This window comes from Neomonachus schauinslandi, unplaced genomic scaffold (genome assembly GCF_002201575.2).
Source record: "Neomonachus schauinslandi unplaced genomic scaffold, ASM220157v2 HiC_scaffold_125, whole genome shotgun sequence".
Classification (NCBI taxonomy): Eukaryota; Metazoa; Chordata; class Mammalia; order Carnivora; family Phocidae; genus Neomonachus; species Neomonachus schauinslandi.
In genome coordinates, this window is record NW_025408826.1 from 27,092 (window position 1) to 42,849 (window position 15,758).

Consider the following 15,758-nt stretch of genomic DNA (forward strand, 5'->3'; position numbering starts at 1 on the left):
GCTGAGAGCTTCCGAACAGAACCGGGGTAGCACAGTGGGAAAATGAGTCTGCGCTGGATTCTCCATGTGCTCAGAGAGGAAGACCTCCAACAAGCGCTCCGCACAACCATCAGAGGCCCCAGCGCCCTGCCCCCAAACACAGGGACATGCGCTTAGGAAGGGGCCACCCAACAAATGTGCACACGGACGCCCCAGTATCGGAGGCTCTCTGTCCCAAGGTGATATCACCCCCTGGAGGCCCAGGGATGCTGAAGGCCCATAGCCAGCCTGGGGAGCCCCTCTGCCGCCCATGCAGTATGCCCCTCGGGGGTCCCACCGCACCCCACACCCTCACAACTGCAGCCCATGGGCCGGCACTCTGCTGGTAAGGGCTGGACGCTAGCACCCCCACCTGCCAGCTGGGCTCGCAGATGTCCCTCTAACTCTCACACCTGCAACACAAGGACAGTAAAGATAGTGACAATCCTTGTCATCACAACAACCGCGGCATTCGCAGCTCCCCTCCCCCAGCGTGGTCCGGAGAGTCTCACAATTCGAGGCCCTCACACAGCATGGATGCGGAGGGACGCCCGGCGCTGGGACCGTCGTCAGGCCCCCTCCCCCAGCACTCACAAGCCTGGCAGCCCCATCTCCTGCACGAGGAGACAGAGTCCCAGGCTAGCCCCAACCCGTGCAAATGGTAAAGGGAGGTCAGGACCACGATGAAGCCTCCCCACGGCCCCTGACAGCTAGCAGCAGTAAAGAAAAAGTCCCCGGGGCCCCCTGCCCTCCGGTCACCCACACGGGCAGCTCCCAAGCTCAGGCATCACTGCAGGCTGGACCGCAGGACTCTGCATCCAGAAGCATGGGCCACAGAGTCCTGCCCCTCCAGGAAAGCCGCCGATCCTCCCCCATCCACTGATGGGCCCTAGCCCGTGCCCGCCGCAGCCCTGCAGGTGACCTCGAGGTGACATGCCTTCCCTGGAGCCCCAGAGCCAATTCTCCCCAGGGACCCGCACATCAGAAAGTCATTCCACAAGCGTGGACTCCCAGCCCTGCATCAGCCCACGGGGCCGGCACAGGGGCCGGCGGCTTAGAGTTTCCATGGAACAAACCTGAAGCCCTCTCAGGCCAGGAAGCAGGGCCTGCCTGACTCTGTGGGGTCTCTCTGACCCCTCCTAGCCGCCACCCTCCTAGCTGCTTGGCTCAACAGGGATCATGAGGACCCAGCACAACCCCGGCCAGCTCCAGGAGCACATCCTCAGAGCTCGGTCCCCACCCCAAGCACCCTGACCACTCAAGGCACAGCCCCATATGAAAGCCCCTTGGCCTGGGCACCAACATGAGACCCGCTGCCGCCCTGCTCGGGCCAGCCTGTTCGAGGCAGCCACCCCAGCCGACGTCCAGCTGGTCACTGGCCCCCAGCCCGCGGGCCGCTAGCCACGGCACAGGCAGAAGTCCAGGCCCAGGCTTGCCCACTGCCCAGCCCTTCCTGGACCTGAGCTGGAGACAAAAATATACCTCAAACACTCTGCATACTGTCCTCATTGGCCAGGCAGTCGCCCATCCAAGCCAGGAGCCACGCTCGGGGCTGCCCGTGACCGCCCCCTCCAACCGGGAAGAGCTAACCATCCTGCCTCCTCGGCCAGACCTGACTCAACAGCCCAAGAAAGCCTCCATTTGAAACCAACCAAACAGTCATGCCCAGAGACGAGCTCTTCATTAACCACACATGCCCTATAGGAATTAATGGGTAAACCTCCTTCCACACTGATCTGCGGGCGGGTTAAATAGCGACCCCAAAACATAGCTCCAAGTCCTGCTCCCCAGACTCTAGGAACGGGACCTTATCTGGAAATGGGGTCTTTGCAGATGTAAGGAAGTTAAGGGTCTTTCAAGACGAGACCATGCTGGATTAGGGTGGGCCTAAATCCCATGATAAGTGTCCTTAGAAGAAAGACAAGGGGCAGACAAACGAGAGGAGGAGAAGCCGCGTGCAGATGGGAACAGAGCCTGTGAGGATGCGGCCTGAAGCCAAGGAACCCCGGGGCCACCAGGAGCTGGGGGAGGCAGGAAGGACCCCCACCTAAGGTCCTCGGGAGGGAGCTCAGCCCTGCTGACACCTTCATGTCAGACCTCTGGCCTCCAGAACTGGGAGACAATCAATTTCTATCTTTCTGAGCCACCAAATTATGGAGACTCGTGGGGACTGCAACATCCCTGCCCTTCCCAGGAATTAGGGAAGGTCCCTGGGAAGTGGGCAGAGCCAAAGACCCGGTCGAGAGGCTCCAACCTTGCTCACTCCTGTCCTGCAGCATCCCTTGGGGTCCGCCTGAGAACTGCATCAGCAGGCACAGGGCTGAGCCTCACACAACAGTAAAGGCAGGGAGGTGCTCCCAGGGAAAGCTCAGATGGGCACTGAGGAGGGGCAGGGTCCTGTGGGTCTTGGGACGGAGCAGGACGGAGCACGACGGACCAGGCCCTTCAGGTGCACTCTGCCTGCTGCGGGCCCCACCCAGGACATGCCATCGGCAGCCAGAGGGCCTGGGTTTAAGCTGCCCACCCTCTCCCCCAGGGCCATCCCTCGGGCCCATGACTTAGCCCCGGGAGCTCCCACGTCTCCATCTAAAGTCAGGGCACACGGGCCTAGAGCAGGGACAGCATGCCATGCAGACAGGGGTCCCCCCTGCTGCTCCGCGTGCCTGGGAGGCCCTGGGACTCAGTGGGCCTGCACACGGGGCCACGCCAGCCCGGGCAGGGCAGGGGTGGGGGCCCCGGGCTCAGAATGGCCTGCACTGTTGTGCAGCTCAGGCTCCGTACCAGGACAGCAGGAGGACCCTGTGTGGCACAGCCCCAGACTGTGGTACCTATCTCGCAGCAGGGCAACAGAACAGCCTGGCAGGTATTCCAGATGGAGCCACGGTCCCCGCCGGGTCCAGCTGCGGAGGCTGGTTCTTCCTGTTCCCAGCATGGGTCTAACTGGCAACACCAACTGCAGAAACACCCCTGGACCGGGAGGGGGGTGGGGGGGCGGGGGACACGGGGGCTTTACTGGCAGCGCCCCAGAGCCTCGAGCCACGGTGTCTGGGCGTGAGCTCAGAGCTGGCCCCACCAGCCCCACAAATGCACCACCTTCCCAGGATGGGAGAAGCACACTCTAGAACACACTTGCAGTTCCTCTCCACAGAGAAATTTGGGTCAACATGACAGCACTGCGGGGACGCTGATGGAAACAGAATGAACGAAAGTGCTGCTTCCCAGCCCCAGAGAGAACAGATCCTCCAGCAAACAGCCTCCAGGGTCAAGGGCCCGGGGGTCCCAGGCCTCCAGCTCCCCAGTCACAGCCCACGTGCTCCACTGGCCCTGGGTCCCCCACGTGCACCCCCCGCATGCGTCCCCGTGGCAGGTGACGGGATGGTCCCTGGAGGGGCCTGGGAGCTCCGAGGTCGTAGCCCGGGCGGTGAAAGCCGGGATATGGACCCAGGCCTCCGACGCCAAGCCCACCGCTCTCTTGCTTCGAGACACTGCTGCTAGGAACCGTGCACACAGAGGGACAGTGGCTCTGCCCTCCCCAGAGGGGTCCCAGGCCGCCTCGTGGATGGCCGAGAAAGCCCAGCCCAGCAGAGGTCCACTCCTGCTCCAGGAAAGCTGCATTCCAGGAAAGAACAGGCCAGTGGAAAAGCCAGGCCTCTGGAAAATGGGAATCAGGGATGAGGTAAACCCTTGTCTTTCCAAATGAAAGGTGGGTGGGCAGACAGGAGGACCGTCACTCGGGTGTGATGCCATCTTCTTCCCGCCGGCACCCAGAGACGTGCAGAGAAAGCCCCAGTTTACAGTCTGTTTGGTCTTGTTGCCCCTTGAAACATCCAACAGCTTAGAAGCGGGTTTGGCGCCGGGCCCAGAACTCCCTGGCTCCCCGTCCCCTGGGGTGGGCCTCCCTCTGTTCCCGGCTCACCAGAGAGGAGGGTCCTCCCACCACAGAGGCTCGCCCCCCGGCCGAGCCCCACCCTCCAGCCCCTCCACCTGGAACACCCACCAGCTCCAGGCCCCACAGAGGAGCCGAGGGTAGGGAGGGGGATGCCGGTCCCCCGGATCAGCCCGTGTTTCCGAGCCAGGGCCGGAGAGAGTGCTCAGCAGGCTGGGCAGGGAAGGCCAGCTCTGGCCTGCAAACGGCTTGTGCTGGCTCCTCCTAGAAGGTTCTGGGGCTTCATTGACCCCACAGGTCAGGGCACTCTGATGTCCTGGGGACCTGTGTGGGACCACGGGACCAAGCACCCACCGGCATCATCGGGACCACCCGGGATTCACCCTGGCTGGGGAAGGTCGTGACCCAGTTTCTGAAGTCCCAGTTTCGTTGGTCAGGTGGACAGAGAGATGCACGGGCAGCTGGGAGTGTGGCACCCGCCCTGCAAGGTGACACCAGAGCAGGACTGTCAGGCTCCCGGCAACAACAGGCCTGGGGACCCACCCTGCTCCCCTGCAGTTTTGCTGGGCGACCTTCTGCAGGTTCTTCACCCTCTCTGGTGCCAACGTCCCGGGAGTGGCGAGGGTTGATGGCAGGGCAGAGCACTTGGCGGGTATCGTCGCGGGCCCGGCTGGCCAGTGCTGACCTGGCTGGCCTCCTACCCAGCGCTACCACGGAAGGAAAACAAGCACTTCCCAACTCCTGCCAGACATAATAGCTTTCCCTGGCACTCTCGTCTGTGTTTCCAAAAACACAAAGCTCGTTCCTAAGCCCTGGAAGAAAACAAGACTTTTCCTGCATGGGGAGGCCCACAGGACCCCTCTTCTAAAGAACAGCTCCCCACCTCCCCTCAGCTTGCCTGGCACCCAATCCACCCAGGACCCCAGGACACAGGCACATCCCAGGGGAAGGAACGGGACATGGGACACACAGCTCCGCAGGGATACCGGGGTGAACAGTGCCCCAGAGCAGCCCTGCAGAGCGTGCAGAGGGTCTGGGGCAGTGTGGTTCTCTGGAGCCTGGAGGGTGCATTTTACTCAGATTCCATCCAGAGTGTGGGCCTCCTCCGCCCATTTTCCAGATGAGGACATTGGGCTTGGAGAGGCTTAGCAGTGGGCTCCTGGTTATCAGCTAGAAAGGAAGTGGTTGAGGCCCAAAGCCTGTGGGACCTTTGCATGCACTTCCTCCTGGGGTGGCTTCGAGGAGGGACTGGACTGTCCTGTCCCCTGTCCAGCAGGGCGGACCCGTCACAGGCTCACACCCGGGCTGGTAGACCAGGGGCTGCCGACCTGCACAACCAGGCCCAGGGTCTGCACTTGGGAGGAAGGGTTCACTGCAGCTCCGAGTCCCTATGCCAGGCTCTCGCCCTGGACGGCACTTCATTTTGGACAAGGGGGTTTCTGTGGGGCCATGTGCACCCCAGGAAAAACCCCAGTGCCCCAACAGGCTCTCTGGAGTTTAGTAAACCCCTGTCTGGACGCAGCACTCAACACAGTACTCAGTGTGTGTGCCCGTGGTGATGGGCGCCCCCACCAAAGTCACCCCGAATCCTTCCAGCTCACCCAGGCCCTTGCAGAGCTGTGGGACAAAGTGGCATTTAATGAGGGAAAGATGTCCTTCCAGGGGAAGAACGTGGCGGCTGGAGAAATCGTTTTCAATGTGCCGCCCCCCCCTCCCCAGTTTGAAGAGCTTCTAAGAGAAGCCCAGTGGTTAACACGGGGAGTGCCGTTATTTGGAATCTGGTGGAAAGTAAAAGAGTTAAGTCACTTCTATTTCAAAAGAAACAAAGACTCTTCCTCTCTTGCCCTGAGGCCCAGGGTGTCTGGGCCTTGAAGGCCAACGCACCCAGCTCGGTCACTGCCCCGTGAAGAGAAAAGCCAGACAGAAGGCTCGGGGGCCACTGTGCCACTGGCCTTCATTGCGAAAGCCAGGTCACATTTTCCAACGTGAGCAAGTCTAGCAGCCAGGAAAGTCCACGTCTGGGAAAACACCAACACCTCACGGGCCCCAAAACCTCCCGCTCCTGGCAGCCACTCTGGCTGGAACAGCAGGAACACCGCAGCCGGCCATTCCAAGCACGATCCTGACCTGCGCCTCGATGCAACACCGGCCTGCCCCCAGCCGCACAGGGAGGCCTGCGCTGCCCCCCACACGCGCACCGCGGGCCCCACGTGGCCACCATCCCACGCTGCAGACGGGGACCCTGAGTCTCAGACAGGCCAAGCAGCCCAGCCAGCGTCCCCCAGCGGGGTTCAGGCCCTGACCTCTCCCGGGGCTTCCCTACAGCAATGCACTCTTCGTATCTTGTGCTCCCAGGAAAATAGCTCCTTCTGGCTCAGCCAGAATATCCAGGAAGTAGTATTTGCTTCAGGATCCTAATTTTTTTTTTTTTTTTAAAGGTAGAGAAAGCTTGTTCCAGCCTCTTTACAAAGACAGGCACACCGTGAGCCCACCCGAGGCACGAGAAATGACGCGGATTTCCACCTAGCACAGAAAAGCTACCACACGGTAAATGAATTCAAACCCGTGAAGCCACAGCCCAGCATTGGCACACCTTCCCGCCTCCAGATCCAGAACTTCAACCGACAGGAAGAAGGCCAGTGTCCGCAGTGACCCTGGCTCCCCGTCATGAGCAGGCACCCACGTAGCTGAGCCCAGGTGAGCTCCCAACACCCCTCAAGGTGCCATGACTAGTCCCCACGTTAGACAAATGAGAGTCCCCAAGCTCAGCAACGTCACCTGCTTTACCTGGATCCTGCCACCAGCAAGGGATCTGTACCAGCGACAGCTCAATCCCAGCCTGTGTGACCCCCGTGCCTCCAACACCAGCTCCCCAGGAGAGCCCCTCAGCCACCCCCAGCCTGACTGACAGCCCTGGCCATCCTGCAATTCACCCCAGGTCTCTGGGCAAGTTGGGTCAGAAATGTGCCCATGGGGTGTGTCTCCAGAACTTGCAAAATTTGGCAGCACCAGAGGGCTCCAGGCTCCCTCCTGCCCTGCTGTCCCAGGACACGCCAAGGGCAGCCACGCCCAGCAGGGCCCATGGACCCACCTTCACAGGCTGGCTCCCCAGCCTTCTCTTAGCGGCCCTCCCACCCCATCTCTGTGTAGACGTGTCTGTTCTGGGCCTTGCTCGTCCATCGTCCCACCTCTCCACCTGCCTTGACACGGAACTCAAATCAAAACCAAGCTACTAATACCGTTGAGCGCCTACTCTGAGGGTCGCCATGTGCCACAGCCCCAGGAAGTACCGCGTTCATGATCCCACTGCACAGACAGGAAAGCTGAGGCTAAGACACGGCAGGGCAACTTGCCTGAGCCTCCAAATCCAGCACACGAGAGGGGGGGCTTGCACCGGGCAAGCGCCCTCCTGAGAGGTTTTGTGGTCATGCCACATGCACCGTTGTGACTTTGCAGAAAGATGAGACTTTGGAAAAGTCACTCTTCACCTGCTCAGCAGCAGACCCTCCCCACCGGCCAGCCCTGGAATCTGCAGAGACATCACTCCATCTAGAATAGAAATGGGAGTAACAAGCACGCAGTCTCTCCCTCTGGGGCCCCCGCAGTACACAGGGATCCGGTCGACACCTGACCAGCCTGGGGGTCTCCAATTCACCGAGTAGATGCACGGGCCCGGACACCCTACTTCAGGTGTGAGCACAGGGCTGGAGGGCATGGAGCATTCCTCTCAAACATGGCCAAGTATGTGCACAGTCCCGGGAATTTCGAGAGGAAACGCTGCCCCAAGGATGAAATCCCAGAGCTGGGAGAGCCCTCAGACCATCCAGCATGGCGGTTTGCAAATACACTTTAGCCACAGAGCCCTGGGGGCAGCCAACGCTCCTTCCACAAAGCCCGAATATGTAGAAGAAAGAAGTCCAGCGGAGGGGTCCTGGCTGTCACCTCGCCCAAGCCAGAGAGACCACCACTGGTCACCTGAAGTGCCTTCTAGAATGCAGATCCCAGGGCCCTGCCACAGGCCTGGGGCCCCGGCACCTCAGGAAGCAAAGCCTAAGCATCTGAACATTTAAGATCCCCAGGGGGTGCGACTGCACTCCGCTGGGGTACCTGGAAACCGCTGGTCCCCTGCAGAGCTGACCTGCTTCTGCAGGACAGAGTTCTTTAACGCTGTCTTATACTGAACCCCAGTCTTCAAGGGAGAGAAATGCAGGACTCTGCAGGTTGAAGTGGGGGCTCCCAGGGCCCACTCTGCTCAGCCCCCTTCTCCGTCCCTGAGGCATTTCCCGGGGAAACCGGGTCCCAGGCTGCAGTTGGGCACCGCCAAGGGACAGCACCTCCGAAGGGTGGCGGCTCGTGCCTTCCTGCAGCACCCCGGCCTCCGGTGCCCCCAGCCCCAGCTGCCCCCTTCCCAGGACCCTCGGACACCAGAAGGCAGGAGTCCACGTGTGTCCATGAGCCCCAGACCACGCTCACCAAAGCCCGTGCCCTTCCCAAGCTCGTCCCTGGGCCCCTTGGAGAAGGGTGGACGCGCTGTCCTCATAGAGCCTCTCTAGTCCCACAGGCCACAAACAGGCCTCGGGATGGCAGCAGAGGCCGCAGCCAACAGGAACCAAGGCCACGCCAGAATTCCTACTGTCCCCGAGAAGGAGGCCGCATCCAGGAGGGACCCCTCGCCAGCGCCGGTCCCAGGTGCCCGTGGGACAGCCTCCCCTCGTCTTACCTCGAACACTTCCTCGTCCAGGATCCGGGTCCCAAACACGATGATGCCGTTGACATCTATCATGGGGTGGTCACTGCGGGCGAGGTGTTTGGTGGTCTTCTTTTTACAATCCAGGATCAAGGTGACATTTTTCTTGTGGATACTGAGAGCGATCCTGTGCCACCTGCGAAGAAACAGCCCGGGCAGGTGAAGAGGGCTCGTGTCACAGAGGACCTGCAGCAAACAATTACTTCTTGCACGGTCGCGGGGGGGCTGGGCAGCTCCTAGCCCAGCCTCTGCCATCAGACCAGGCTGGCCACGGGTCTGTGAACCTGAACCCCATAGCAAACTGCAGGCTGCTGGAGAAGACAGGGTTTGCTGGGAAGTTGGGGGATGGATGGATCGATGTGAAGCTCTCCGTGAGAAACACAGGGACCACATCCTGAGGGGCTTCCAAGATCAGGCCCACGGCCTCGGATGTGTTCGCCGTGAAAGAGCTGACTTTCAAACCACCAGGGTTTAGGTATGCCCCCAGTAGAAAATTCTGGAAAGATTTGTCTTTTTTTTTTTAAATCATTCACTCCCACATCTAATGTGTCCATATCCTGAAGGATATCATACGTCCTTTAAAGAAGATGTGGTATCTATACACAACGGAATACTAATCAGCCATCAGAAAGAATGAAATCTACCATTTGCATCGATGTGGATGGAACTGGAGGGGATTATTCTAAGCGAAATAAGTCAGTCAGAGAAAGACAATTATATGATTTCACTCATATGTGGAATTTAAGAAACGAAACAGAGGAGCATAGTGGAAGGGAGGGAAAAATAAAACAAGACGAAATCAGAGAGGGAGAAAAACCATAAGAGACTCTTAGTCATAGGAAACAAACTGAGGGTTACTGGAGGGGAGGGGGGTGGGGGCTGGGGTAACTGGGTGACGGGCATGAAGGAGGGCATGGGTTGTAATGAGCACTGGGTGTTATATGCAACTGATGAGTCACAGACATGTACCTCTAAACCAATAGTACACTATATGTTAATTAATTGAATTTAAGTAAAAAAAATTAAAAATAAAATAAAAGGATATCGTACATCCTTTCTGGAAGGAGTTGGGTATAACCGCATGATCTTCGATGTCCCTTTGAGACTCGGAGCCTAGCATTTGAGATACTTTAGTGCATTTGAAGGGGAAGCGGAGACCCAGGGAGAAGTAAGGGCCCCCCAAAGACACAGAAGACAACCCAAGACCAGTACCCAGGCCTCCGGACTCGAGCCCAGTCCTCTCTCTTGGCCTGGTGCCCACCTGTGTGCATGGTGGGACCATCCTGCTTTTTTATCAGGTGCATCCTGCCATGGGTCCCTTGCCAGCCAGCAGGCTTTAGGCGGCCTGCCCAGACCCCCCAGCAGGAGTAGGACAGGGTTGCTGAGCAGTGCCCACTTACTTGCCATCGGACAGGTTGATGCCCCTGAAGAGGGGGTAATCCTCTGGCCCTGGTTTCCCCGTGTGGTCCTCATAGAGGAAGACCGGAGAGCGGCCCATCTCCAGGCCGATCTGCTGGATGCCCTGCTCATTGTAGATGGAGACCAGGAAGGCCTGGCTGCCTTTCTTGGCTTTCACAGTGGTTAGAATGGAGAAATCCTCAGGAAATGAAGATGCTGTAACAGAAGACAGAGATAAGAAGGCAGTCAGGAAGCCCTAACTATACCCAGCCACAGCTATACAAACAAACCTGCTCAGGGACCTGGCAACTTTTGGTGCATATATTGGTGCACAGCCATCTGCTGCACATCTGCCCCTTGATCAAACTGTTCCTGCAGCCCTTCCCTATCACCACATGACCAAGCCTACCCTCTTGGAGGCTCAGTACAAATACAAACCTGACTGGTTCTTCCAGCAGTGAGTCTTCAATGTCATCTCCTCAGTTCCTATACCTCAATACATCTGTGTATAAATCCTAATTAGAACCTCCTAGAATGTCAGCTCCCTCTGGGCAGGGGCTGTTTTCAGATGCATCTCCGTAGGTACCCTCCATAGCGCCTAAGGCTATACCTAGCAGATTGTGTCTCATTGAGTGCCCTCAGGAGGGAGGGGGAGAGAGAGCAGGGAGAAGGAAGGCCCGAGGCAAGGGACCACATCTCGGGGCTAGTATGCAAAACAGAAGATAAGTAGAAAGATATCGAAAGACTTCAACCCAAATTTTAAAAAGGATGGAAAAAAACAAACCCCATATGTTAATGGCAGGGAATGCTCTTTAAAACTCAGGACAGAAACAACACGGGGTCATTAACGACCAGGCCCACACCAGCCTGCCGAGAGCCAGCAAGGGCCTGCCCTGCCTGATCCAGATCTCCCCACGTGCACGCGCCCTTCCCCGCCATGGATCCTGCTGGCCCAGAGAGCGTGGCGGGTCCCTGCACAGGGGAGCCACCCGGAAACGCTCCGCAGAACCGGCCAGAAGGAGCGGCGTCCGGAGAGGTGTTGGCATGTGCACCCTCACAGAAGAGGGGCTGTGAACCTGGCTTACGGGCCTGGATAAGGAGCGACCCTGTTGTCAGACCACCGCTCCTTAGAACGGTAACAGGGTCAAGCAGCTGGCCCCAAGGCCTGTGGGGCTGAGCTGGGGGGAGGGCAGCTTCCAGAGCAGACGCTATCCTTGGGCGCCCTCTGCTGATGGAAGCGCCGTGCGGCCAGGCAGCTCCCCCTGCTTCTGCTCAAGGGAGCAGAGAGCCACAGGGTGCCATGCTGGGGACATGGGGACTTCCAGGGCACCAGGCCCAGGGCATCCTAAGACTCCCGGGGGGCAGGAGGAAGGGGACCACCCGCTGTGGCTTCTGTGACCTCTGAAGGACTCAGGGTGAGGAGATGTTGCCAGGACGAGCCAAGGGCAAGAGAGGCCACAGCTGCTCCCATCAGGGAAACCAACTGGCCCCCAAAGGCCAGCTCAGAGACTCGTGTGAGGTCCCAAGGCGGAGACAGAAGGCCGCTTGAAAAGTCCACCCCATGGGCCCCAAAACCCCAGCTAAGGTGCCCACGGGGGGACAGAGGCCCGAGGACCCCAGCCCCAGGGCTCAGGCTGGGGTCTCCCTCCCCCAGGGGAATGGGCAACGCTGGGCAGCGCGACCACCTGTCCCAAGACAGGCCGAGTCAGGCCGCCCTTCCACATGGACGGGAAGCCTTTGGGAAGAGGTGTCCTGAGATCACCACAGTCTCAGAGCCCTCGGCTCCACACTGTCCCTCCGCTCGAGGGACGTGAGGGGAGTCAGAGGGGCATCTGCTGGGCAGGCCAGAAGAAGCCCCCGCTGCAAGGCCAGGGCAGGACCTTGGGGCCCCACTGGGTCCCTGGGGGTGAATGGGCACCAAGGGGCCCAGGGGATGTTTGACCTGAGGCACCCGGAGGCCACTGCCCACGTCCAGGGTGGCAAGGTTACAGTCCCTCGCTCTCATCTCGAGGGTCACTGCCCCATCCCCAGCCCAAGACGACCCCACGCCATATACATCCTGTCTGAAACACAGAGAAGAACGGGGAACGAGGGCGCAGCCTGGGGAGAGCCATGGCCCCATCTCTCCAGCTCGTGAGGACGCCGTGTCCCAGCGTTCACACCTTCGTGAGAGCAGATCTCAGCTCAGAGAGCCTGAGAGGATAAATTATGTCTGACATGAATCTCCCTGCTGGTGAAATAATATTGGCTTTATTGTCACTCCAGAGATGGCCTATTCCAGGCGTGACGTGAGCCGGACGCTGACACGCTCCCTGACCCGTGCTTTCTGGGCTCTCTGTGGGACTGCGTCTGGGTCCCACTCTTCCTACTCAATTTCTCAAAGTCACGGGGACAGGCAAGTTCAGCAAGAGGCCCAATTACTTCCTTAGGTCATTTCCTTTTCCCTTCGCTGAGGCCAGAGGGCACTGCGGCCATTTGGGTATACAGTAGGAACTTAATAAAGGCATCACTATTAAACTGAATCCTACTAAGCCACCGGCTTCTGGACAAGATGGTCTGCTGGACGGGGGCTGATCTGGAGCGCCAGGCCCGCCTGGAGGGAAGGTCTGGGGCGAAGGCCAAAGGGGGCAGGGGGACATTGTCATATCCCAGCCCTGCTTCAGATCCTGAGCATGAAGGGAGTCTCAGTGGCCCTGAGGTTACCAGACGGAGGACAAAATGGAGAGAGGACCCCAATCCGAGGCACGAGAACAGAGGAGGGGGCCAGTAATCATGGGGAGGCCTGCTGTGTCCTGGGGCCCCAGGAAGTCGGGGCAGCCCAATGGAACACACAGCCTCCTGCATTCAGGAGGATCCACGATGGCATCTTCTAGGGTCTCAGGCCTGTCTTCCCGTCACATGATGTCCTCCCGCAGGCAGAGGGTGGTGAGGCCCGGAGACCCCCAGGCAAGCAGGGTCACCCTCTCCGGCTTGCCCCCCAAAGCATCCCAGTTCTGGGCTCTGCCCTCATCCTTACAGCCTGTCAGGGCCACCCAGTGCCAACTGTCGGGAAAGGTCCAGGCCTACAGTTGAGCTGACCTCAGGACCCGGGCCACTGAGTGTGAGCGAGAGGAGGAAGACCCCTCGGAATCAGGGGGGCGCGAGTCTCCGTCTGGCTAGCAGGTGCAGACACCACGGAACTGCCTACCTGCCCCCCTGGAAGGAGAGCAATCCCACTGCAGGGTCCCCCACTGTGCCACCCTGACTTCCCAGTCCAGGGAAGCCGGGACTGCATACCATTCGTACAGAGCTGCCGAACAGGTGAACGGGCGCAGTGGGCGCCACGGGTTCGCCCACGTCAGGCGCGGGCTGGGGGAAGAACACGTCCCCACAAAGGATCCCAAATAGCCGCTCGGCCTTGGCCACCGAGCGCTCCTCCACGAGCCTGCGAAGGGGGCCCTGTGTCCTCGGAGCAGCTGGGCAACTCCGGGGTCTCCTCGTCGTGGCCATGAGTCACCCAGACATGGACGTCCCTTTGCTCTAAGACTCATTCAAACATGTTTACACTCAGCTCTGGCTGCCTGACCACCCGGCCCGTCCAGCAGACACAGGCATCTCCCCCGACCCAGAGACGGGCCTCCCAGTGAAAAGGTCAGCCGGAGCCCAAGAGAGAAGGGACAGAAGCCATGTGTCTCCTCAGACCCGAGGCCACAGTCACACGACACTGGCCTGGAAGAATGTTCCCTGGCCGCTTTCGCGGACTCCGCACTTTGGGATTTGGAGAAGGGACCCCCTCGAAATTCCTACTCAGATCAGCCCGAGGCCACCTCCGGCTTTATTTGGCTTTGATGAGGCTCTGGTTCTGCCTGGACCCGTTCCACTCCTCACACTAATTGTGACCAGAAGACCCTGTCAGAGCGTTTACACTCTAAGTGTCTAACCAAGTCCCTAATTTGAGAGCTTAGGGAAAACGAGATCTGAGAAACTATGCCCTGTCTTACAGCTGAGGGATCCACACTGCATCTCCCATCACAAGTCTATCTTCTGGGATCCCTGCAGTTTTAGGAGGGCGGGGCAGACTCTCACCCTGAGCTGGGCGGGCGTTGGGGGTCAGAGTGACGGCAGATCTGTCCCAGGCAGGACGCCTGGCTTGCCCAGCGCGGCCTGGCCGGGGGACAGCACAGCCGTCAGGGCCTGGGGCAGCCACCCCCTGGAGCCCTTCCTTTGTGCCCCTCAGTCTCTCTAGGACAGGGGACGGAGGGACGGGGGGACGGGGGGCAGGACGTAGGCAGCTTCTGGGCGGAGATGAGAGCGAGCATCTGGTGGATGATTCTAGAAGACAGGCTCAGCCCCATAGGAGAGGAAGTGCTCTGGGACGTGTGGAATGTTGGCCCCGACAGCAATCTGTGGGTTATATGCCAGGGGACCTGACAGTGACCTGGTCTGCAGCCCAGGGCAGCCGGGCACGCAGAGGTGGGCTCCCAGGAGGTCTGGAGGGGACCCAGTGCCCCTGACTGACCTCATCTACCCGAAGTGACCTTCTTGAATAGGGCCGATCCAGCCTCTCTCAGGGACAGGCACCTAAGGGCCCCGTGGATTAAAGGCAGGCTGAGTGCAAGGGGCATCGGAAGCAGGCACAAAGCCCCTGAAAGAGCGTGTCCTTCGGGACCCTCTGGGGACGTGGGAGCACAGAGACACCGCGACTTGTCCAAAGACTGCCCAACGTCGGGGTCACAGCCAGGTCACCAAAAAGTGATGCACAGTCTTCTACTGATGACAAGGTATCATAGCACATGAAACGGGCACCTGCCCAGGAAGAGCATTACTGCCTGGTCCCCTGGCCCTTTCTGATCTGAATCACGAGCTCATTTAAGGCGGCGGGGAGAAGTGATCCATCATGGGCTATTTATCCACATTCAGACAAGCCCTGAGGGTTTGCCTGACCCTGGGGTGTGGGGAGGGGGTGTCACAGTGTCCACAGCTGGGTGACAGGGACAACTGGGACGCCACATCTTAGCAGCCAACGTCGCCCCTACCCTGGGCATGTAATTCCAAGCAGAGATCTGGCGCTTGGCGATTGCTTCTCAGGAGAAGCCTGCACCCTCTAGCTGGGAGCCCTGATGCTCGATTCCTATGTCTCTCCAGGTCATTGCCCCCAGTTAAGCTTCCGTGTGGGAGCGCTTCCTTTCCCATGACCCAGGGTCTCTCTCAACCACGTCACAGGGGAACTAGCCATCACCTTTTTGCATGTGGAGTCCTGGCAGCCTGTCTACAGCTGGAGGCACACCTGCTCAGAGAAGCGAGGGGAGCAGATGAGGCCTCGTGGGCCCACACTCACTGGTGGGTGGGGATGGCCGCTGAGCTGCTTTCACTAGAATGAGACCACAGCAGGCTCCTTAGAAGGGCTTCCTGGAAAACCAAGTGTGCTTCTGCCACCATACGGTCATCCCGCCCTGCGCCCTGGCTGGAGGTGGGGGGGTGGAGCCATACCCATACCCAGCATGTCCGTCCCCACCACCCCGCACCCGGGACACAGGCTCAGGTCCCGCCCCCTGGGACACAGGCTCAAGTCCCGCCACCCGGGACACAGGCTCAGGTCCCACCACCCCGTACCCGGGACAGAGGCTCAGGTCCCACCACCCGGGACACAGGCTCAGGTCCCACCACCCTGCACCCGGGACACAGGCTCAGGTCCCGCCACCCGGGACACAGGCTCAGGTCCCACCACCC

General features: G+C 59.7%; 1 protein-coding gene across 1 annotated transcript in view; it reads right to left on the minus strand.

Moving 5' to 3' along the window:
• Positions 1-425: 425 nt before the first annotated feature.
• The window catches only part of LOC123323637 (collagen alpha-1(V) chain-like), a 20,509-nt gene continuing 5,176 nt past the window's right edge, over positions 426-15,758 (minus strand). The window contains exons 3-5 of the mRNA XM_044912079.1: positions 10,052-10,265; positions 8,625-8,787; positions 426-431 (exon numbers count right to left, since the gene is read on the minus strand). Coding sequence (XP_044768014.1) covers positions 426-431; positions 8,625-8,787; positions 10,052-10,265 — 383 coding nt within the window. The remainder of the gene's footprint in view (positions 432-8,624; positions 8,788-10,051; positions 10,266-15,758) is intronic.